This window comes from Vidua chalybeata, chromosome 16, assembly GCF_026979565.1.
Source record: "Vidua chalybeata isolate OUT-0048 chromosome 16, bVidCha1 merged haplotype, whole genome shotgun sequence".
NCBI classification, from domain to species: Eukaryota; Metazoa; Chordata; class Aves; order Passeriformes; family Viduidae; genus Vidua; species Vidua chalybeata.
In genome coordinates this window covers 11,824,410-11,849,581 of record NC_071545.1, presented here as the reverse complement: position 1 = coordinate 11,849,581, position 25,172 = coordinate 11,824,410, and the positions used below count along the sequence as shown (strand labels likewise).

Here is a 25,172-nt window from a genome sequence, read left to right as displayed (position 1 = left end):
ACATGGATATTTCTGTTAGGGAAAGCTCGCTTTTATTTCCCAGAAAAACCTGTTCATTAGATGGTGATTTTGAGGGGTACTCCATTGTGTGGTCAAACTGGACATTTTTTGATGTTTTAGAGGCATTAAAATAAGATAGTAAAATAAGAGCAGTGGAAATCTAACAGCGTATGTCGCTTTTTTTGTCTTTTGGAAGAATTTATAGCCTAGTTTTACCCATAAAGTGGGTTTTGTTTGTTGCCTTTCAAAGATGTCCCTGTTGTTGATAAATAAGGTGAGGACTATGGTGATCCATTCCTCAAAAAATATAAAATGGGAAAAAGAACTTCCTTAGGTCTATTGACAATTTATTTTTCTTGTAATGGGAACATTATTTCTGCATGAGCCTCTCTCTCCTTGCCACTAGAAGCTGGTGCATGCAGTTCTGAGACAATGAAATAGCAGCATCAAATCAGGCAGTTTGCATCTTGGTTTTGTGAAAAGAATAAAAAAAAAATAACATTATTTCTCCGAAGACATTTTGGAGTAGAGCAATCATTTAGAAAATGAAAAGATTCTTTGTCTAGGAGGCTCTTCTGTTTCACTCTTTAATCTAAGCAGCTGTCTTTCTCCTTCCCCATGGGAAGTTGTGGTGGGTAAATAACATGGAAATTCATTTGATGATGGAGACGTTAGAGGTTGGCATGGGCAATTAATTTGTTATTAGACAGAATTAATTTTATTTGATCCTTACATGGTTCTGTTGCTGCATAGAAATTCAGCAGCTCAGTGAGTTATCCTGTGCATGCAGCCCTGGTTTTGCTGAAGGATGGGGCTTTTGGTGGCCCTGACATCAGGAGTGGCTTTTCTCCTGCAGGGAAATGGAGCTGCAGGGAAGCTTTTGGCTTTGTGCTGCTGGAAGTCACTTGGGGTTTATGACCTTAAACGTGAGCTTTTCCCCTGCCCAATCTAAATGCTCTGGTCCTTTGCTCAGAACTGGTTTGAAAATATTTCTGAGGCTCCATCAGCAGCAAGCTGACTTGAGGAGAAAATGAGAAGCTTTTCTTCTGAGTTCCTTTGCTCACATGAGGGATAGGATGGAGTATCAGTGGCTACAGGTAGAACTGGTAATTTTAATCTCCAGAGGGATGGAGATGATGGGATGATCTCCTCACAGTGGGACAAAGCAGCACCTTTGGATTTCCCCTTTTACTCCTAGAATTCAAAGCCACATTTTGGTTGATTTTGGTAGGTACTGATCATTTCTTCTGCATAAACCAGAAAGGAATTACATCTCCTGATGTCTTTCATGACTTTTTAGTGTCAAGAATTTGAAGCATGTGCAGCAAGGATGCTTTGGGAATGTTCATACTTATCACTATCTCTGCTTCTTTTTACTGCTTCCTTCTGGTTTTGCCCTTCTCTGTGTGCCTTCAGGAGAGGCAGCACCTCAGAAGTGGCTGCACCGTGCCGGTGATCCGTTCCTACACAGAGCTGGTGCCCATTTTGGTGTTTTGTTTTGATAAGGATGAACCACTGAGAAGATCCCCAGAGAGCCTTCAGAGGTTTGTGTTTTAGCCCAGTTCTAAACTGGTGAGTGACCACAACCACTTCATCTTGGAGGCACCAGTTTTTCCTCCTGGGAGATGGAGATGGGGATGCTGAACTCCCCTAAGGGGCTGCTTTAGGATTAATTGCTAAAAAGTGCAGCATAAAAACCTAAAGGTAGCCCTGCACTTGTGCACTGTGAAGTGGAAGAGTTTCATGAGCAAGTTGCTTATAACAGCGTCCTCATAAGACATCTGCATTTGCATATATTATACTGCATTTTTCCTTCTGCTTCTTTCCTGCCTTAATTGTCTGTGCTCCAGTTTTCCCCAGACTGGAGAGTCTCTTGCTTGTGCTAGATTGGTGAACTAAAGATAAAAGTTTTTGAAAATGAGACCAAGGACAAAAGCAGGGAGGATGTTCAACTCAGAACTGTAAGAGAATATGTGAGTGTGTTAAAAAGGGTACCAAATTCAATTATTTTTGTTAACCAGTGAGATCAGAAGAGGAATCAATTATATCATGCAGGTATCTCTCTTTGTGAGCTGCATGGTGATAACTTCAGTTGCATTTGCTTTTTAAAGTTGACGTGCCAGGAGACAGCATTGTTTCAGTAGGGGTGGGCAAGGAAGAGGCTACTGTCATCTGTAAATGGCAGGAAAATACGAAACTCACACATCTTGGCAGTAATCTCTTCTGTTTAAAAAGCAAATAAGTGAAAAAAGCAGGAGAAACTAAGGGATAAAATCACACCTCTTGAAGAAATACTGGGCCAGGCTTGGCATGCTTTGTTGGAGATGATTTAGCAGTAATTAAATTGGTTCCAACAGTGTGGGTAAGACTGAAGATGAGAAGAGGGAGAAAAAAATTTCCTTACTATCCATTAGCATGCCAGACTGTTAGCAAGCTTGGTGGGAGAGTGGTGTGTAAGTAAGCATTAGTGATGAGTAACTGCCCTCCCCTTCCAGTCCACACTGAGCAAGCGCTTCACGCTGGTGTTAACCAGCCCCAGCACAGACAGGCTGTCACTCCTGGGTCTGTTCAGAATGCTCTGCTATCAGACACAGCAAACACCACAGAAATTTCCTTAATGTTGAATGCAGAATTCAGCCCAGCTCCTGCTTGTTTCCCATCTCTTTGACTGCCCCGTGAGGGTCTCAGTGTTTGTACGATGCCCTCCCAGGCGCCTGCAATTCCTGCCAGGCTCCAGCAGCCCCTGACAGAGATCACCCGTGTGCCCGAGCCTGTGCAAACATTCCATCAACCCTTTCCTCACAGCCAGCCTGCCGTGGGATGCTGTGCCTCTGGGGCTGCTCTGGTGTGCAGAACAACACGCTGCTTATAAATAACACTGGCTTATTTATAACACGCTCCTATGGCGCTGCAAATAACAGCCATATCCATCACACAGCGTTCATTGAAATATAAGGGTTTAAAACCACTTCAGAGAACCCCTGTTTCTTCACGTGGCGAGGGAAAAAGCAATTGCTGTTTGGAGCATGGAGGAGTTGCCTTTCTGTGTCTCTTTCCTGTTGGTGTCAGTTCGGTAAATCGTCTAATAACTTCAATTCTAAGCTTTTGAAGAGTTTTTATTGTAAAAAGTATTCTTTAAGAATGAAATATGTTTGAAGCGCATGAGTGTTGAATTTAGGGAAGAATGATTGTGTTCAACTCAGTTCAGTGGGTGATATTAAAGAGGCAATTACACATGATTTGTGAAATAAAGAGCAACCTCGGCAGAGTGTGGTACCTGCAGGGTTTAACAGCACCCTCTGATCTGAGCTAATAAGAGCAGCGTCTAATATTAGAGTTTGCCTTGTCAGAAAACCCATTAGTGTGCCAGTGTGAGGACAGGGAGTGCCAGGCAGAGTGAGCAGCTGTTTGCCTTTTGGTGCCACAGGAGGAGGCAGGGAGAAGCTCTCTCTAAAAACTTCATTTGTCATGCTGCTGGTTTGCTGTTTACAGTATTAAACTGTTGATTAAGAAAAAGATGATTGAATAGGTACCTTCTTTTAGAAGCACGCAGACTTCAGCTGGAGATTAATTCCTTCATTTGCTTGTGTTCCTCAGAAGTTCTTAAAATTTTGCATAAAGTTTTTTTTTCAAGATGAAAACTTCAGAGCTCTCTAGTTTTCAACCTATTTATTCTTTTCATGTCATCTTCTTTCATACACATTGAACTGACAGTCTTTTTCCATTCCTTTCTCACATATCCAAAGCATAAATACAATTACAGTTTCCATTCTGTGCCCTTTGGAGGAACAGGTACAAGCTATGCCACAGGCTTGGTGAGGAAGGGTTTTTGATTTGTACCACATTTGTTTTTAAACTTAAAGCTTTTAGGCATTTGTGTTAAAATTAGGTATATGGGGTAACCTGTTGGATGTGCAAATACAGAATATTAATCAAAGACCACAGACATTTCTTCTCTGCTTTGATTTGTAGCATGACTCTGTGAGTATTCTGCATTTAGCTTAGCCCTGAGTTTTCAATTACAATTTCTTGTCCTTATTCCCCATCTCATTTATTCCTGGCTCTCCTTCCAGTCAGCTTTGGATAACTGAGAGTTATGCTAGAATGGTTCTTCTCAGTTGTTGGAGAGACAGTGATATTTATTAACCACCTACTGAAGTGGTAAAAAAGCAAGAGGAGAAAGTGAAGAATTACACTAGTGACTACTGCAGAGAAGCATATCCTCAAATATGTATAAAACTGCTCTGGAGGAAGAGGTGATACATTTTTGCCAAGAATTGTGCTCAAAGGTGTAGACATAATTTCTAGTAGGCCTTGTGTTCTGTTCATGCTTCCAAGGCACTGCCCCAGCAGCTCTGGGCACAGACAGGATGGGTGGACTGTGCTTTGCCCTCTCCTCTCTCCCTGACCTCGGTGTCCTGCTCCCTGAGCTGAGGGGGAATCCAAGTGACAGAGCCATCCTGGTCTTGTCAAGCAGCCTGAGGTGGATGGGATCAATATTTCCCTGAGTGGAGCTCTGTGGAGGTGGTCAGTGAGATAGAAACCTGTGTGAGGCTTCAGGAGTTGAGACCATCAGAAGATCCACCATCAGAAGGTACATCTGTGCTTCACAGGTACATCAGCTGCTTGTACCTGGTTCCTTGTGTCACAGAAGTGCCACTAGAGGATTTTACATGGTGATCACGCTGTTTTAAGAGCCTGTTCAGAATCTGGAGACTTCTGAAGTTGCAGAAATAGTATTTTCTTTGCGTGTACTCCTTTCATTATGTATATCTGGAGCTGATGTGATTTGCTCGTGTTCTGAACTGATAGCTTTCCCCCTAATTTTCTTCTTGACTTAAGTGAGTATTAATCATAAACTGTTTCATTAGTAACTAATTTGATTGAGAGAAAAAGTTGAAAAGATTTGACATCTGCTGTCAGATTTGTGCGATGTGTCCCATGGACTCGAGGCAGGTATTTGGCACAGAGATTCTTCTGCATAACCTTGCTTGTTGATTTTGTTTGTGTGTGCATGTAGAATCCTTGATGTGCACAGGGAGACAGGCAGAAACTTATCACTTGCTGCTTTTTGGGTGCTTCTTTACCCTCAAGAAGCTGAAGAGCATTAACAACCATGGGGAGTATCTCTGGGACTGCACTGACAAAAACAATGCATTTGTCCTGCTGTCTTTGAACATGGTAAAGCTCACAAATGCTGTTATTGGAGGTGAAATAATAAGGACAAGTCTAAAAAGTAATAGTTGCAAGTGAAATAGGAGCAGCTTTTTGGAATAAGTTGAGAGAGGGGGATTGTCAGGTGGTCAGAAATTCCAGCTGTGTGATTTGTTCCTGGTACCTTTTGCCTTCCCTTCATCACCGAACCAACCCTTTTTTTGTGCTTGTGGATTCAGGTGATTTTATGGTGATTGTGGAGGGTTTTTTAAACAGCCCAAGGTGGATGTTAAGGATCCTGTTAAATAATTGAAAGTGACTCCTGAGAGAGGGAAACAAAGCCAGTGGCAGGATCACAGCCCTGGTCTTCTGGAGAGGGGAGTCTGAGCTGTTCATGAACCTGCCTGGAAGAATTCCTTGGAATATGGTCCTGGAGAGAAGGGGAAACCAGGAGAGCTGGGGAGGTTGGAGAGGACAATATCCTGAGCAACTTTCAAACCTCAGCTGTTGTGCAAGTTTGAGTCTGCCTAGTGCTGATAATAGACTCCATTGAAAATGGCATCGTCTCCTACAGCACTGGCTGGTAAGATAAAGGTGTATTTGAGAAAGATTGTACTAAGTCAGGAGTGTGCCAGGTTTATTGAAAGGCACTTTATTAAATAATATAATGGTATTTTCCAAATGGAAGCAGAAGAACCAAATATAGCAACAGATATGTGACTTTACTTTTAACTTCAGAATAAGAAAAATTGTTCTGGTAGTATTTCCTGACATGTCACAATGGACTTTTTTTCCAGAGATAGGACAAATTTACAAATGAGTATTGTGGGCTTAAATGTTGCAATGCAAAAGGGTCTGTTCCACCTTTTTGTTTTTTTGAAGACTCGATTTCAAACTCAAAATTCTGTAATTCTGCCTGTGGTGGGTTGGTGTCCTTTGGTTTGTCTTTCTGGTAGGTGGAATGCAGCAAAGGTGAAAATTCAACTAAAGTCCCTTAAAATCGTTCAGAAAGTTCTGTGTGGATGTGTTGCAGTATGGAAGTAGGATAATCATCATATTGACCAGCTTTTCTGTGGTGTTACGTGGCAGGGAGGGACTTTTTCCCTTTTATCTTTTGTTTGCCAGTTACTTCTGTGGTTTTACCATATTCTGTACACTTGGAGGTTGTGCCCAGAAGTAGAAAAGCTGATGGTCTGTTTCATTCTCCAAAATGTGTCAGCTTGTTACTATGAAAACAAACCAAAGGGTTTAGTTTGCAACAAAGGAGTTTTTTTATTACTGTGTTTCTGTTCTTTACTGAAATCTAGTTTTGTTGGAAATGCAAACATTGTGGTCAAATATTAAAAGGATGATGAATGTTTGTCTCGTACATTTAATCATAATTGTTTTTCAGATGTGTATAATGAATATCTTTCCTAAATAATGTTTTTCTTCTGGTGAACTGATTTTTCCACTTGTTTTTAATGAAGCACAACTTCAGTGCTTCACATTTTGTCTAATGGTGTGAGCATAACATTCTTGATGTCAATGCAGTTTTGAGGAAAGATTCTGTTGACTTAATATTGCAGAGACAGTGGGGAGAGAGAAAAGAAAGCAATGTCATTTTGTCTGTGAATTAATTTTGCAGTGTCTAGTGATACTAAAGGGAAGGTGTTCACTGAGTGGCAGCTAGTGTTAAAATCAGCTTTACTAACTAGTAGGCTATTTTAAAGTCAGAATTTCAGTTCTGAAATGTTTAAACTTGAGGAAATTCGTATGTGTGGGCTGTTACCACAAGAACTGGAGGTTCAGGTGAAGAGATAAATTCTCTTCTCTGGTGTTCTCTGCTGCTGTGGTTGAGGGGGTGTTACTGAGGAGATTACTTGCTGGGTTTTTGCCATCCCTTGGCTCAGCAGCTTTTGGGAGAACATCTTGTCCTGTTGCTGTGAGCATGCCAGGAGTGGGTGAGGAGGTACCTGTTACTCACAGAGAGGTGGGGAAGGGACCCAGGACTTTGTGTCTTCACTTTTATTCCTCATCAACCCAGTTCAGGCAGAGATGCTGCAGAATGGGAGCAGCAGTCAGACATGGGTGATGGGAGTGTGAAAGACTGGGAAAGCAGCTATGCTGGAAGAATGATGGTTGCATATTGTAAATGCAGGTGAACCTGGTGGGAAGAAATGCTGATGTCTGACTCCAGGTCAGAAGGCTGAATGATTTCTTTATTATAACTACACTATAATACATGAATATACTATTTAAAGGAGACTAAAACTACATACCTACTTTTTCTAACTACCATATCTAACTAACCCACAACTTGTGACCTTCTCTCAAGAGAAGGTGGATTGGATTGGCCATCAGGCCCAAACAATCCTTACCAGAATCCAATCAAGCAATCACTGCAGGTGATCCTCCAAACACATTCCATGTGGGAAAAACAAAGAGCAGAAATAGAAATTGTTTTCTCTTTCTTCTCTCTGTGCTTCTTCATGAAAAAATCCTGAGAGAGAGAAGAATGTGCCTGCCACAGCTGGACTTGTTGACCTTAAAAAGCAGTTGAAGAAGAGATGACAATTTGAAAGCACATAAACTAATGAATGAATGGTTTATAGAAGTTGTTTGGGAGTTGTTTTTCCTGTCTTTGCAAGGCAACAACAAAGATGTTCAATGGAGCTGAAAGGTGGCAAATTAAAGCCTGATAAAAGAAAATGCATTTTCAAGCAGTGAAAAAAATTAATGGGATTAATTTCCACCAGAAAACTGGTAAAGTCAGGAGTTTCACAGTGTTCAGAAAGACTGGATATTTATATGATCAATGAAAGTATCCAGAGGAGTTGTCAATGAGAGGCTGTTTTTCAAATGTTTTCATTAGATGTCATTTTTCTGGAGTTGGGAAGCCCAAGGTGAAAGTGCAACTGGAATTTTGGTAAAGTACCTGCCTGAAGTGGTCTTTGTTTCTTAAACATCCAGTTTTGTTCTTCCCCATGTCAGGGTCTCAAGAGGAGCAGGATCCCAGGCACAGAGGGGTGGGTTATGGGCTCCTCTGCCAGCCTGCCCTGGGGTTTGTATGGAATTCAAGAGCCAGCACATGGCAACCTCTGTTCAGAAGCTGCAGTCCCGAGCACTGAGGTGGCACATTTTCCTTTCCAAATGCAGAAAACTCTTTCAGAAGTGCAGGTCACAAGGTTAAATATCAGCTTCATGGTGCTCACTTGCTGCCCCAGAGCAAGCTCTGAAGGTGACTCCTGATTAAGCTAATGAGGCACATTCTGTGGGTGTTGGCTGAGCTGTGCTCTGGGTGGGAGAATAAACGGATCCTGAAAATAGCCAAGGAGGTGTTGTGTGGTGCAGTTTCCATCTTGTATAAGACAGAGGTGTTAAAATGATCTTTCATATTTTCAAAGGTTACAAGTTAAAACATGGAACCTTCATCACGTAGATAATGTGAAACATATATGATGTAAAATTAATATTTTGACCTCAGGCAAGGAAAGCATAGAATTTTAGTTAAAAGTAAAGGCTTATCATTGCTTTGCTCTGGGTAAATCACTCTGTGTGATTAAATAATCTGGCCCAGTCTTTTTGTTGGGAGTATGGTTTGGGTGTGAAATTACCCTTTATGGCTTTTATAATTTCAATATATTTGGGTATTATTTTGCTTTATAGGTGGTTTATGTAGTATGGAAGGTGCACCCTGGGCCAGATTCCAGTCTCAGTTCAGTCTTCTCTCCCTGGTGTCCTCTCTGAAGGAGGAACTGTGGGCTGCAAGGGCCAAGAGCTGTGTCCCCTCTGCCCTGAGAATCCTTTATAATAATGCAGATGTGCTATGGGTGACCTGGGAGATAACCTGATGTATAATTAGTGAAACACTTACTGGAATCACTGATCTTTTATACCCTGGAGGCACTAGAGGGAATGTTTTATGAATTAAGTAAAGTATGGGAAATTATTAATATCTTCTAATAAAGCAGTCAGGTGATGTACATTCTGAAGCATCACCTAAAATCCCTTTTTCTTTGCCTTCTTCAAAAAGCCACAGCTGGCATGTTTCTGGAGTTGTTGACGCATCATGAGGGGATCAAGGAATTACTTTTGAGTTCAGTGGAATGTGCTGTGTTGGATTGGATGAACTCATGTCTGATTTGTTTGTGATTTTTTTTTTTGTCCCCTCAAAACGTGATGTGAGAGCTTTACCCTCCTGCTTTAGTTCTGTCTTAGCCTGAGTACTCCAGGAGCAGAGTCCATGTGGTGGGGATCTTCCTTCTCCTTCATTCTTGCAGAGATAACTGCACTGGCTTTGAGCACAGTTCAGTTTGCTTTTCTCCCAAGTTAATGATATTTAAGTGGTTAAAACTGCAGGAAACTGCCCGTTAGGAGCTTTAGAGGCCAATTTCTGGGTTACTTAGTAGACAGGAGAAAAAAGAAATCTGAGTGTAAGGAATGAACATAGGGGTGAATTTTTATACACTAGCAGCATAAAAATCTCATGTACCATCACAAAAACTTTTTTTTCTTATTTTTAGTTCTCTATTTTTTTAATAGGTGAGTAACATACTAGTTTTGTATTGCCAGTGAGGATGGATCCATTCCCTTGTCAGCTGCATGCTTTCCCTCTGGCAGTGATGGTAATCTAGTGGCTAGATTGAAGAAGGTATGGTGAGGATTTTTGGAGTTTTTTGGTTTTGTTTTTTTAAAGAAATTACTGTTTTTAACATGTGAACCATGCACATGGTGTCAGATACTGGTGTCAGATGGGGAGTGACCCTATGCTGAGGCAGGTGAATAAGGCAGCATCACATACAAGATTGCCACTGCCTGAGCCTGGGACTGTGAGAAATGATAGGAAAAAGAGGGTTTTTTTGGAATGAAGAGGTGCCAAACACAGAGACAGAAAAGCAGGCTCACTCTGGAGATAGGCAGCAGTAAGTGTTCCAGTAGAGGGGAGCTAAACTAAGAAAAAACCATACAATTATTTCACAGCAGCAGGAGGCTAAGAAACATAACTAAACATGTTAAACTCACTGTGAAGCAAGAGGACCCCAGGGGTATTTTAGTCAGATAATATTTAATTTGTTGCAGTGTCAGTTGTATGATTGCTTGTCAGCTGGCATATGGATGTGCTATAAGCAAAATGGGGCTTTCAGAGACCGGGCACAATTTTCCAGAAGATAGTAAAGCAGGAGATTTATCAGAGACGGATTAAAAGAGTTACAGTGGATTTATTTGCTCTGGTCCATTGCCAGGATATGAGGCAAGCTGAGCTCTCTGCAGAGAAGTGTTGGAGGAGAGGGACCAGAGCTAGAAAGGGAGGACTATAAATCAGGAGGAAAACCTATGGAATACAAGAGCATGTAAGACATACACAGGTATTGTAGGAGCACTTTTAAAGCTGCCAGCTGAACGTTGGCCAGAAGAGCAATTGGATTGCAGAGTTTCTCCAGAATTTAAGAATGGGTGGTTGAGAAGCTAGGAGTGTCTCTGAATGCCTTGTTCTGGCACCTAAAATGAGTGTTTGATCATTTCTCTCATGCTCTCTGCCTGATTGTGCCCTCTTCCCACCACAGTTTCCCTGAGTTGCTGCTTTCTCCAGACTTCCAGCCTCAGGAGGAAAGCTGCTTTTCACCCTGAATGATAACCTGACTTTCCTAGCAAGAAAATGGCTCTAAGAGTGTTAGAAAACAGATGAAAGCCACCCCTTGCAGAGAGATGATGGGACACAAAGGGATTCCTGGTTTGCTGTGTACCTGTGGTTATGTACATCAGCTTTTCTGACCCCTCCCCACCTGTTCCTGTTAGGCATGGATGGAGGTACTTGGACTTCAAAAGAAGGAATATTTTATTTTTTCTTGGAGAAGCCTTAGTTGTAGGGCACAGCACATCTGAAAGCCTTCTTTAGAGGTTAATTCCATCTTTAGATTCCTGTAATAGCTTTATATTGGCTTGAGGGGCAAAAACACAAGCAGAGTGTTGTGTTGACTGTAGACAGTCACATTCAAGAATTAAGGATACTTTAAAAAATGTTTCCTAATGGTCTTGTCAGTGCAAGGATAGTGAAATCTGCTGGATGTTTTTATTTTTATGATGTTAACAGGCTTTTTTTTTGTAAATGGTGTTTTAATTGAGGTCTTGAGTAGAAAGTCAATGGTGTGTGTGTATACATATGTGTCTGCAGTCAGTTCTGATTTGCAAAGTAATGTGAAAATAGGTCAGCCACAGAAAGAAGTGTTGGGAAATGGCTGCAGCTGAGAAGGAAGCTATTTGTAGGTTTGGGAGTAGAAAATTTTGGCTTAAAGATGATTTGTACAAAAGATGAGAGTGCTAAGGGGAAGGGGAACCATTTGCCTCCTGGTCATCATAGATGGTGCTTGAAGGCAAGGAGGGGTTGAGAAGTTTCTGATTATTTAACTTTTGCTGGTTTTGTTCTGGGGAAGAGTCTATTAGCTCCTGTGCTAATTAGCAGTGCTCCAAGAGGGATGTGGCTCCCATAAGAGCAAAGTCTGACCCAATGTGTCTTTAGCCCCAGCTGCCCCTGCAGTGCTGGTGCTTCCTGGGCCTTGCTGTCGCTTGGTTGTTGCTTTTTCCCTTACACTTTCCATAAGACAACAGGATTTGAACTTAACTTTATTCCAAAGTAAGGCTTAACAGCCTTCAGAGTGGGGCAGAACCTGTTGATTGTCAGCATCCCTGTTCCCATTCCCTGGTTAATGCTTTATTTAGGGTTAATGGTTTGTTTGTTTTTTTTTTTTTTAGGGTGCAGGTCCTGTATCCTGGTGAACCTGGAGAGGGCTGCATGTGTTTCCCATCAGGAAGGTGCAAAGGCAGCCCTGGGAAGGGGCAGATTCCCACTGGTGCTGCAGCCTGTTTGTGGTGCCTGGTGGCTCTGCTGCCACACAGCACTCAGGGCTCTGTGCTTTGTTTCCATGAGTTTCATCACCCTGATACAAACTCATTCCTCTGAATTACAGAGATGTTGTTGAATTGTAATTCTCCTCTTTGATAAACACATCACTGCAGTTAAGATTTATCACATTTATTATTTGCCTTTATTCAGTAGACAATTTACCTGTCAAAGAAGGAAATTAGACTGTTTTCATATTATTCATATTAAGGCTCAGTTGATTGTTTCTTGTCCTTAATTCTTCTCTAGCTGCTTGCAATTTGATTGTTAATGTTTTTTTCAAGTATTTTATGAGATACCAAAATATTGAAGTGATTTATAATTGCCAGAATCTGTATCCTCTCATCCATCCTTCTCTTAAAAGGTTGGGTCTATCCTGTTTTCAGTTGCTGTCTTAACATTTGTGAGTTCCTCAAAGGTAGTTGCTCGTGGACCAGAGATTAATGTGATTAATTTTCTCAAGTAACCTAAGAATGTATTCTGTCAGTAGGTTCTGACACGGTCTAATTTATTTAAGTATTCTTCAGTTATTTCTAACCATATTTTGATTTATATTCCTGTGCCTCTCACTAATTTTACTGATGTTAAACATCTGGTCAAGCCCCACTTGCCATCTCCCTTCTTCTGTATATTAGTTTAAAGCCAGAAAGCCCAGACCTGTTACTCAGTCATCTCTCTCTTTTATTTGTGTTTTTTTATGAGAAATAGTTAGCTAAATTATACCTGTTTGATGTTGAAGCTCCATATCTTTCTTCAGTCTTGAAATTTTCCCTTATTACAACTAATTTGGATTTAGGAGTCTGAAGATGAAGAGGAGGGGGAAGAAATCTTGCCACTGATTTCTGATAATGAAGCAGCCTGTTAACATTCCCCAAAAATTATCATTAATTAAACAAAAAGCTGATGTAATACTTGGGAATATTTCTGTACCATCAAAAAAGCACCAAGTGGGAAAGGAAATATTCTACAAAATATCATTCTGATTCCACTGTACAGAGCCTGTCTCCTCTGCCAGGCTCTAACCTGTGCACAAGTGAGAGAGCAAGCGAGCTGTGCCATCGGGTTGTGGATTAATAGTCAGAGTTCACTCGTGTGGAAATAAAGCAGATTTTACTGTGACTAGAATGTGTCATTAAAAAGCCATTATTGGAACTGACCGGCACAATTCCTGCCCTCTCATTGCTAATGACAAAGCAATCTGTTCTTTAAAAAACAACAACCCTGTATTTTCTTGCAGAGAATGGTGCAGGAGGCTCACCAGAACAGAAGCAGGGTGAAGAGAGGCAGTTGAAAGATTTATTGATCAATAAACCAGACAATTACAGCTTGTTTATAAAAGGAAAAAAATAAAAAAGCCACCTCAAACCTCAGGCCTGCGAGCAACCCTGAGACTCTAATAATGATAACTCTGGCATCCAGCTTGAAACGATAAAAGTCAATAGGAAGATATAGGATTTCAATAAAATTATGACACTGGATAAACTTTACCCCAGGAACACATTTTCTGTGGGTGTGTGACTGACTCCAGCTAGATTTGTAACTTTAATTTCTTTCTTATTGATTTTTCTTTTCTTCAACTAATTAGAAAGTCTGTGGTGAATGGGGGGGGTGTGTGTGTTTGTAGAGGGGCTAAGGAGCAGCAGCAGAGGAAGGGCCTGAACTTATATGTGTGTATATAGGGTCAGACACCTTTTTATGGGTTGTTTTTGGCTATGTTTTACTCTTCAGTTGCCTCCCACAGCCAGGCAGGAGTGGCTCTGATGCTCCTCAGAGTGCAGGTGTCTGTGGGCTGCCCTTGTGATGTGCAGGGCTGCAGTGACTTGGGGGTGATGGTTTTGCAGTGATGATGATGATGGTGCTTGTGTGAATCCTTCTTAGTTCTTACCCTAAAATTAACCCAAAGGTCCTGGAGGACCCCACTTTTATTCCTGCTGTTTCTAAACCTCTCTGGGGTGTGAATGCTGCAGAAAGGGACTTTCTCTGAGCTTCAAGCTACTTGTCTGCCAGGTCAAATTTTGGTTTTACACACAGGGAGTAGAGGAGCTGGTGGAAGGACTGGGGGAGAAGCTTCATCTTAGGGGTGGCATTTTGCAGAGGTGCCATCCTGTTCTTTCCCATAGCACATTTTCAAGGGATTAGCTCTAGTTTCTGGTTTAAATTATAAAATGTGTTTTCTTCTTAGTTACTTATGCAATAGTGGGAGGAATATTTATTTGATGAATGGGCTGGTGCTGGCAGAAGGAAGGGAAACTGTTCAACCTTTGAAAAAATCACTATCCTTCCTCTTTTTCAAACTTACATCTCCTCAAACACAGCTGCAAGCTGCAGCACCAGGGTTTGCTGTAGGGCATTAATTTCCTAAGTTTGTAATGAACATCAAAATTATTATTCTGCATTTAGGGCATGTTTGGAATGAGCTACATTTCTGTTCAAGTGTTGATTTAAAACTAGTTAAGGTAAAGATCACCTGGAATTGTGCCAGGGTAGGGCCATGGTGAGTTAGCAGAGATTTACCCTGTGCTGGGTAAACTTTGGAAATTCTCAGAGGAACTGCTTTTTAGTAATTCTGATGAATACTCCCCAGATAGGAAGCAGCAAAGCAGCTACATTAGAATAAGGTGAGAAAGGGCATCTGAAAGTGCCTGGGGAGGGTTTTGATGGGTCGTGAAGAATGAGGAAATACTGCAGCAGTTACTAAATTAGTATTACATTTTAGAGAATCTTTTTAGACAGAGGACTTCTCAACAAGAACTTCTGTTTCCTGCCAAACTAACAAGATCTTTATGAGGGAGGGAAAAGCTTTTAGTAAGTGCTCTTGATGGGGAGAAATTTAAAAAATGGAGCTGGGGACCACTTGGAAGCTGAGAATTGATTTCACTAACAGTATTAATATTTAGAAATAATTAAAGAGGATAAGTAAACTCCATGATCAAGTGTTTAATTGTGCCACCCTTTAGTTTAGCTTTTCAGAACTTTTTTTTTTCCTTTTTCCCATACAGCTTCTGCTGTGTTTACCATGTGTGATTTTTTTTTTTTTTTTTTTTTCTTGACAAGTTTACTCTTTGTTTTTAGATAGATGCTTTGAAGGGTAAGGGCTGTGGTTGATTTTAGGAGAAAGACAGCCTGTGGGGTTGGTCATGCTCCCATGCAGTTTTCCCATGCTCATATGAAGGCTGGAGTTTGTCCTTCTTGTAGCTTGACAGTCCAGGGAGCTGCTGGGGTCTTGATGGGGATGACTCAAATGAGCTCGTAGTCAGCAGTTAATTGGGAGCCAAGTGTGATGGGAGCTGCCAGGGGTCCTGTTTGCTTTTGAAAAAACAACAAGGATTTTGGGACTGCCCCTGCTGCAGCAGAGAGAACATAGCAGTGGTAAGTTTTCACACAGATGAAAGATGCTTAGGAGGAAATTAGGACAGCAGAGCAGCTTGGAGTGCAGAGAAGAGAGAGGATGCTGTAATTGCAAATCTAATTGCAACAACATGCAAAGCTCAAACCAATACCTTCACTAAGTGCTGTCATTATGTTCTCTTCTGTGCTCTAGAAGGTGATTTGGCTGTAAGTGGGGAATGGAATTCATCTCCCAAGCAAAAGCAGTTTGCCTTATGGAGAATGCACTGAGCAGACTGGGTGATGTCTGTGGGTACTGGAGGGGGAAGAGGAGGATGGAGAGATCCTGTCCTGCTGCCTCTGCTTAACAAGTTCATTGCAAGGCAGGTGTGACTGCATTTGGGTTTTCTTCTTTTTCAGTAACGTGGAAGTGTTTCCTTTCACGTGTCTGTCAGATGAATAATGCTAAACTATGGCAAAACTGTTGCCCTGGAAAAATATTTCTGTTCAGTCAAATATGGGCTAGGAGCTGGTAATAGCTGCTGGTACTATTTCTGTTAAAACCTGATTTTCTTTATAATTTTATTAACTCAGTTCCTGTAGCCCCAGGCTGTCCTTCAGTCTTGGGGTCCTTTTACCTGCTGAGCAACCCAGCTATCCTGGCTGACCTTTCAATCCATGACATGCTCTGAACACACTACCTCTGGCAGTGCCCCCAGTCTTGTTGTCACACCTTGAATTTGAATGTTCCTTCTTTTCCCTCATGGACACTTGCTGTCCACATTCAGTTTTTGACCTTTAAATTTGGAAGGAGGACATAACCTTTGTGTCCAGGCTGAGCTGGGTGGTTAGTGGGTTATTCAGGGAGTTATTTCACTCTCTGAAATGCAGCCTTTTGCATTTAGGGGTGTTTTCCTGCCCCAATAATTCCTGATTTGCCCATGTGAAACTTTTCAGTGCATCTGAAAAGTGCTGCACTGGCCTGGGCTGATGTGAACTGCACAGCTGTACAGCCCAGTGATCTTCTGATATTACTTTGTCTGTGATGGCAGAATTCCCAGCAAGGAGCTGGTTTGTCCAGACTGCTCCTGCATTTGTGTAGCAGGAGAGGTGTCAAACTTAGCAGTGAAAGGGGAGCACTGCTGCTCAGCTTTCCTCAGAGTTTTGGCTTTTTGGGTTTATGCCAAGGGCCTGTGCTGCTTTGACCCTGTTCTGTAGCCTCATAAGCATCTAGGTTCTTCCATGCAGTCAAAAGATGGAACTCTTCATCCAGCTGCTAATCCCTGTGGGCACATTGCAGTGTGACCAGCCACCTCCTTAAACATACCTGGCTTCTTCAAATTTTCCTTTTGTTCTCATTCTTCTTCCCCACCAGTGCCTTGGAGGGAGGCATTAGGTGCTTCTGAAGCTGGGAATGCATTAGGAATATTTCAGCCAGCAGCCCACACAAAAACTTACATGTTTAGCTCTGAGCCCAAACCTTGTAGTTGGGGAGCTGCTGTCAGGGAGGGGAGAAGGATCCTTCTGTTTGTCTTTCTCTGCAAATGCCTGGTTATAATTGCCAGTAGATAGAGGAGTGAGCCAAACACTGTCTGCCAGACATTAGCCTCTGAAAAAATGTTTATTACAAGCACCGAGTGTTGCAGCATCTAACAAGTGATAAGTCACATACCATTTTGAGGATATTTGCTCTCAGCCACTTTGTTCGATGTCAAATCTGTTTCATTTCTGTTGTGACAATTCTGTTCTTTCTTTGCTGAGGCTCTGGCAGGAAAAATGTCAAGTACAACACTAAATATTTCGCTGAGGAAACCCATTCAGCCATGTTGAATTAGAAGAGTGTCTCCAGGAAGAAGGCAGGCTCTGTTTTCAGTTGCCATCTGCTTGTTAGAGTGTCTGCATGTTGCTTTCCTGCAAAGGATGTGAGGTTTTATAGACACAAGACAGTCTAATTTTTCAGTTTTCACAGCAGCAGCATTTATTTTATTAGAACTGTGTGTTCATCTGTGCCTTGGTGCTGATATGAAGACGATGAGCGTGCATCCGTCAGAGTTGAGTTGCTGCATAAAAGAACAAAGTGGGCAAAGATGCAGAAGGCTCTCGGAGCATGCTCTGGGCTTTATTCCTAAAAGTATTTGCTGTTGTTCCTGCCAGGGTGTGTGGTCTGGGCCTTTATCCCATGTGGGAAATGGATTTGTAGAGAGTTCTCTAGGCCCACACTATGCATCTGTATGCAAACTTTGAGATAAGAAATGCTGACTTAGAAATGCCATGGAATAGGACATCTCTCTCCATTTGAGAGAGAAATGGAGCTAGAAAAAAGTTTCAAAGGATGGCCTTGCAAATAAGAGTAGATACTTTGGAGAAATAGAACTGTGAAAGATGCATTGTAGTAGGACCCACAAGGGGTAGCTCTAGATGATTGGCTTTAAGGCATCTACAGCATGGTGTGGCAAAAAGCTGATGGGCCAAGAAACACTTATAGTGTATTGTAATGAGGAAATAATTGGCTTCTGATTGTGATGGCGTGAATTATAACATCTGTATTGCCTCACCCTTCTCACGAGACTGAAAATGGAATAAAGGTTTTTAAAACGCCTCTCAGTTGCCCCATCCCTGGGTCAGAAAAGGATATTGTCTGACAATCCCTGAGTGTTTTGCTGCTGTTCCTGAGATGGGTGTGTGGTCTGGGCCTTCGTCCCTGAGTGTTTTGCCGTTGTTCCCTGCAGGAGCGCGATGGGATGCGGGCGATCCTGGAGTCGTACGACAGCGAGCTGACCCCGGCGGAGCACTCGCCGCAGCTGAGCCGCCGCATGCGCGAGGCCGAGGACTTGGTGCAGAAGCTGCACGCTCACAACACCGAGCTGGAGGTAATAAAGCAGCATCCTGCTCTAACCCCAGGGGTGGAGGAGTTGAGACCTCTAAGATTGAGTTGCCTGGTGACGGGATCTGCTCTCGCAGGAGCCAGATTTGCGATGTTCACGCTCCGAAATTCCAGGATCAAGAAGAGCCACGAGTTATTGCTCTGCAGCTGAGGCTGGCAGAAGCCAAGAATAATCATCTTTGGGTGTGCTGAGTGTGCTGTGCTGCACTGCATGGCTGGAGGAGCAGCCACTCCCTGTGATGAAAGGGTTGTGAAGGGTTGGCAGGTGTGGGTTCTTTTCTGTAGTGTAGTCAAAGAGATTCACTCTATCGCATGTGTAATCAAAGCTGTGCTGTACACAATGTGAGCAACTTGTGTTTACAACAGCTTTACTTAATGGTTAAGAAGTAAAGTGTGTGTCTGCTGTAAATTCTTCCTTTCTTGGCATTGGGCCTGAAAACCCCTAGAATACTGGTCACTATTAAGTGCTTTTTACTAGGTTTTCTCTAAGAAAGAAAACATTCTGTCCAAAGATAGAAGTATTTCTGAAAGGAATTCTTATATTCTCCTTAGTTCTCTTTTTGAAAAATTGGAATCTGAAATGTGACTATGGTGAGCTAAAGTTAACCTGCATTGGCCAAATTGTTCCTCTCTTCTGTTGTGCTTAGTGGAATGGGCTTTGTGGTTATGAGTTAAAATATTTGGAATATATCTGTGATCTTAAAGCTTGGCAGTTTTATTACCTCAGGCTTTACAATAGTCATAAGAGTTTTTCTTCATGTCTAATTCCATCATCATGTAGATTTAGGTGCCATAACTCAAATGGAGTAGAATAGTAGAAATTGCTTCTTGGGTTCATGCTCAAGCCACAGAGTGACACAGAGAACTGTCTCACTCTGCACAAAACTCTGTTGTTTTCGGCATCTTTAAAATGCTCTTTCCTTGTGTTGGGAGATGGGGACTTATTTCAGGCAGTACTGGCTCCAGTGATCTTTAAATCCTGAGGACAGCACAACGTGGTGTAGATCAGTGTCCTGGTATAGATCCATTTCATTGCTGTTTCTCTGAAAATGAATTCTGCAAAGTTTTGGGCAAGCTGATAGAGAAGTTAGCTGGTAACACAAGATAAAATGGAAATTTGCCTGAATTCATCTGCCTCAGAATGTTTCTCTGTTTTGTCTTTTGAACACTATTGCTTCCCAGCAGACAGAGCAGGTTTCAATGATGCTGGCTATTTTATCCTGCTTCCTTAGTTGTTCCCAACAGTGGCTCTAGGTTGTTGCAGGGTGATATTCTGAATTTTCCTTGAATGTATCAGTTGTTCTGTGTTGTCTTCAGGCAATAGCAAATTATTTTTTCTTCTTCAGATGAAAGCATGGAATAGTGTGGGAACCATTTGGTTCTACCCTTTTAATTATTTATAGGGAACAAATTCTAAGTTTATTTTCCTGGATATGGATTAAGGGGGTACAAGGAAAATTTCAGAAAGGAGATGTATTCTCTGGAGTTTTGTTCTGTGTGATGTCATCCTCTAAGACTTTGCTAGAAGCAGGATTCAAAGACCTGATATTTTCCTCCCAAAGTACAATTTTACACTTCAGCTTGATTGTGTTTACCTTTCTGACTGCAGTGTTGGCTGCTGAATCCCATCTGTTTTGAGATTTTGGGGGAAAGTGTTTTGTTCCAGTAAAAATTGGAAAACTGGGAAGGGAAATTGAGGTACAGGCAGGACCCCTGGTGCTTCATCATCAGGAGCAGCAGCTGCAATCAGCTGCCAGTAGATCAAAGCTGCTGAGATGGTCGATGGCAGCTATTAATAACTCCTGACTTGATGCTCTGCACCCTCCCAGCTCTGCTGAGCCTCCCCATGAGGTTTGGAAATGTTGACACCTGCATGACTCAGCTCACAAGCAGAGGAGACTGCTGGGATGAGGCACCTTGGAGCCTCAGGTGGTTGAGATGTGGGAGCCTCTCTAGAGGGGTGAGGAGGGAAGGAAGAGGGAACCTTGAGCATGTTGAAATCAGTGTGGCAAAAGGGTTGGAGCATCCTGGGAGCCTCTGGTGTGGATGGGCTGGGGAGGAGCACAGGAGAACCAGGAGTGCTCACCTGGGAGCATCCAGCCAAGCAGCCAGTGCACAGCTATTCCAGACCAGGTCCAGGGGAGGCCTGGGGTGGCTGCAGAGAGGGACAGCAGTGGATTTGAGCTGAAAAGGCCTGGCTGACACTTTTTGGAAGGCTGGGATGGTTGAAGTGTGGAAAGCAATCAAGATCACCAGTTAGCAGGGGATGTGCTGCTCTGGGTACCCACAGAGGGGTCTCTGGCACCCAGCAGACAGTGGGACACAGCCCCTGTGTGCTCCATCTCTGCTGGGGGGCTCCAGGTATTGCTGTGGTCCGGGGGCTTCTGGAGTTTAACAAAGCCCTAGAAGACTCTGAGGGAGATGCATCCTCCTCCATTACATTTTGTGGGTTCTGCCCTTCAACTTTGTTCATAAATCTTAACATTTGCACTGTGAACCATGACTTTTTATCACAGTGTTTTCCCCTTTTTTCTTTTTTAAAATTTTTGCTGCAGAGTACTTAATTGAATAAAATCTTTCTGTATTCCCTAGAAGAGAACCCCTTAATAGTTTCTTTTTTTCTTGTTTATTCTGCCTGCCTAAATCTATTACCAGAAACACCACTTCTGTCAAAACAGAGGAGGAAAAAGGAATGTTCTTAACAGGGTTTTTTCTGTACTCTGGAAAGGGAGATTTCTCCATCCATTTCAGCAGCAGTCAGGAAGCTGTGGTGAAGATGGAGAGATAGAGATAATACAGTTAGAGAGAGGAGGAAGCTCTGAGGGACTGGGAAGATTTTGGGGCTGAGGCAACAGCTTTTAACTCATTAAAGAGATGAGGTCTCTGCTAGGCCCTTTACTGGGAAGTTGCTAAAAAGAGCAGAGGGAATGTGAGAGGAGTGTGCAAGCTCTGGAGGGGGCTGTGTGTGAGGGTTGGTGTCTGCTGGGAGGATGGAGTTAGGGCACAGAGGGGCAGGGGAGCTGCTGGGAGCACTGCACTGCCTGCACCAGACATCACCTGGATCACAGGCACCTTCCAGCAACTGGGATTCAGCAGGATGTGTTGATCCCAGATCATTTCAGAGGTGCTGCTGCAGAAGAACCACTCCTGTCAGAGCCCGATGGGGCAGAGGACTGAAAGGCTGATGGGGAACTTTTAAAATCCACTTCACTGATGCTGGATGAGAAAAGCTGGATCTGTAGTGCATGGACATTCAAATACATGCACATGCAGTTGCTTTCTCCTCCCCAGAACTGCCCCCAGCCCAACGCCCTCCTCCAGAGGGCTGATGTGGCTGGAGGGGTTCAAGGAATCATTTTACAGAGTGTTGGATGTACAGCACAGAGAGATGTAAAGAAAAATGTCATCTGAAATGGTGGCTGGAAAAGCAAGCAGGCTGTGTCAGCCCATTTCATGTGGTTAATGAGGTGTCACTCACCATCTTTTTAAAAGTGTGTTTTGGAACTGGAGAGGGAATGAGTTTGTCCCTGGCCAGCCTGTTATAAATACCTTAACAGAAATGTAACTCTATTTCTATGGCAGAATGAATTTGTGTTTTGATACTGGTCATATTAATAGTTTTCTTGCCAATCCTGGTTTACTTTTACCACCTTAGCTCTCATTACTTTTAATTTCAAGCTAAATATGACAAAACAAAAAGCTTCTGTGCATGCAGCAGCCCCTGTGAAAAAGCTTTGATGTAGAGTTTAGTGTTTGAAAAGTTAAATCCAGCTGCACAAAAGGGAGATAATCATAAATACAACTGCATTAATAGTGATTTTATTACAACACTCCTGGCTTCATACGAACTTTAATGAAGAGAGATTTGCAAGGAAGACTCATGCTGACACCTTCAATGGTCTCCAGCATCTTTTACACTGAGAGATTTTCCCTGTCTGTGAGCACCATATGCACTCTAATCAGTTAATTGTGAGTCTGACAGTTTCAGCTCATGAAATGCCATATGTTCTGTGGTTTTCTTCCATCACAGGCATTACTGGTGACCTCAAAACTCATTGACCAAATATTGTCACATTATCTGCCCCTGATAACTGCAGTGAATCTACTGATGGTGAAATCTGGACCTTGCTGATTTTGTGGTGTTAAGTCATCAATCTGCTTCTTTCCAAGGGGGTTTACTCAGCAGCCACCCCAGTGCTTAAAGTGCTTAAATTTTACAGTGAATGCATTAAAATGTTAATTTGAGCAGCTAACAGTTCTTCCTTGTCTTTCACCCAGCTTCCCCCATCAGCACTTTTCCACTTTTTTCCCCCCTTTTTTTTTTTCTTCCCTTTGATCCACACTTTGTGTTTATCTTGCTCCTTTGCCACATTTCCTCTCCCCCTCAAAGGAAGATTGCTCCTTTACACAGCAGAAGGGGCTTCTGTGGTGATGGGAACTTTGCAGAGATGTTTCCTCCCATCTGTGCAAGGTACAGAGGAGTTTGTTTTAATTTTCAGGTTTCTCCTGCCTACTTTCTTTACCTCTCTGCTGCCATCCAACATTTTTTTTCTCAGTGACAACTTCTAAGACGCAGTGAGATGATTACTCTGCTCACTTTGGATGTCCATAAGGAGCAAACTGGAATCACTAGAGCTTTCCTGCCACTCCAGAATGGCATATGTTGCACTTGCCCAGACTTCTGCTGTCACTGCAGCATCTTATCAGTGGCTCGTGGGAGAAAACAGGCTCTCTCTAGAGATGGTGCTGAGATGCTCCACGCATCAGCTCCCACTGATTGCTGAAGCAGTCACAGGGCTGAACATCATCTCCTGACAAAGCAAACACCTTGTTGAAATAGCACTTTGAACCCAAATGCTTTGGTATCTCTTGGCAGACTCGAGCCTTCCCAGGAAGCACTGAGGTCCACTGCATTTGTTTTTCTTTGCTAAAGGAGAGCAGGTCAGGCCTGTGTTCTCTGGCAGTCCTGCAGAATGGATTATCTTGGGTTCTCTGTTATTTCACATGTTTCATCTTCTGTCAGACCTGAGTGACCTTATCGAGTCAGTGAGTCATTAGTTTCCTCGCCTCCCTTTTACACCTGCCAGTGGCTGTGTTTTGGGAGAACACCTGGCAAATAATCATCATATAAATGAGGAAGTCAAGTTACCAAGAGGTTTAATGATTTTTAAAGGTGACTGTCCCTGCCCTGTGGAAAGACAGTGACTCTTAAAACTAATTGATGCTGCAGCAGATCCTGTTTCTGTGTATCTGAGACTTTTTGTTTGGTTAAACTAGATTTTAAAACTCAGTTGCTCCTTATTTTTTTGAGGAGATTCCTCATTTTTGATCTGTCCTGAAAGTCAGTAATTGATCAAGAGAAGCAGTCCATGGCACTTCCTTACACTGGAGATATTCTGCAAAACCAGCATTGTTTTCACTTCAGGGAGATTGTTGCAGCTATTTTTAGTGTGTGGATGCTCTGAGAGTTTAAGAATGGCTTTAAGTCAGCAGTTTCCAGGGACCACAGCTAACTGGAAGCAACCTCCATCATTCTCAGGGAATGAGGATGTCCTGTCACCAACTTGCATAGGGTGAATCATTAACTAAGACAACTTCTCCAGCCTGTGAAAAGCTGCCTTGTGGACAAGCCCCCAGAAAAATACCCCCAGCTGCAAACACACCAGCAGCCTCAAGAGCACTTCTACCTCTTGGCTGCACATTGAAGTGCAGGGGACAGAAAAGCATTTTCCAGCCCTGCAGCTCCCGTGTGCTTCAAGTGCAGTAAGGACAGGGATAGACAATTGTCATTGCTGTCACCTCTTGCTGAAAATCACACTCCTGGTGCAGATGCAGTCAGTGGCACTCTGCCCCTTGTTCTCTTGCTGGGTCACATCTTGACTCTGTCATGTAAAGATGTGCAGTCAGGATAAATATAACCAATCACCTGTGTTAGCAGTGCAGGGGGCTCAGGGTGGACTCTGGCTCTCTGCATGCTCCAAGCCTGCAGGAAGCACACCCAGCCTAGGTGAGAGTGTGCTGAAATCATCGTCCTGCTGTCCAGGTTTGATGCTCAGAGGATGTGGGAATGCTCCTGTACTCAGGCTCTAAGTACTCACTTCAGCCCTGGCAGATTAATAAGTGCCAGCAACAGAAAGATCTTCCCTTCTTCCCAACAATGCTCCATTTAAAATGCTCTTGGTATGAACAAATCCTCCTGGAGCCTCTTCTGGTGACGTTGTGAATAACCAAGCACAAAAGAGGCTTGACCTAAGGAATTTGGATTAGCATCAGATGTCCCTGGCTGTAGGAAACATGAGAAACAGATGAACTGTGTCTAAATTCCTACAGAAGATTTAAAATTGGGTTCTTTCTTGCTGGTGTATTGGAAAGAGCCGATAACTGAGGTGCAGTTATGAGTCACATTTACCACAATAGAACAGGGGAGAGCATTTTATGTGATGCTGAGAGCTTTAAAATGCTTTACACTGGAGAGCCTGCATGCCTGTGCTGAGAGATACAGGCTCTGCAATTAGATGTCTTCAGGTGGAGGAGGAAGCAGCAATACATTTGAAGTGGGAGCAGTGGCCCCATCCACAGCAAAGGCATTGCATGAAAGAGCTGCTTCTGTGCAGTGTGGTGCAAATCCCCTCCTGCTGCGAGGTGCAGCTGGGCAGCAGGGGCTGAACTGGGGCACAGGCAGAGCAGTTGTGATGGCATGTCTCTTCCCTCTGAGGCAGAAGACAGAAAAAGGCAAATTAAGAGTCTTTGGGGAATGGATTAGGAATGGATAGCTTCCAGCTTTTCAGAGGGAAGGCTTTGAAAGAGTAGAAGCATGTTCTTACGTTGGTTTCCATCACTTGCTGCTGCAGGCAGTGTGGAGGGATGAATGGGAGGCAGTAGAGAGGTTGCTGGGCAAATTCTTCTAGAACTTGCACTGTTTTCCAG

At 42.8% G+C, this 25,172-nt stretch overlaps 1 protein-coding gene across 5 annotated transcripts in view; it reads left to right on the top strand.

Moving 5' to 3' along the window:
• Positions 1-25,172, top strand: part of MAD1L1 (mitotic arrest deficient 1 like 1) — a 352,882-nt gene that overhangs the window by 124,697 nt on the left and 203,013 nt on the right. For all 5 annotated transcript variants that reach the window (XM_053957712.1, XM_053957708.1, XM_053957710.1 and 2 more), the window contains one exon: positions 18,091-18,231. In XM_053957712.1, the coding sequence (XP_053813687.1) occupies positions 18,091-18,231 (141 nt within the window). The remainder of the gene's footprint in view (positions 1-18,090; positions 18,232-25,172) is intronic.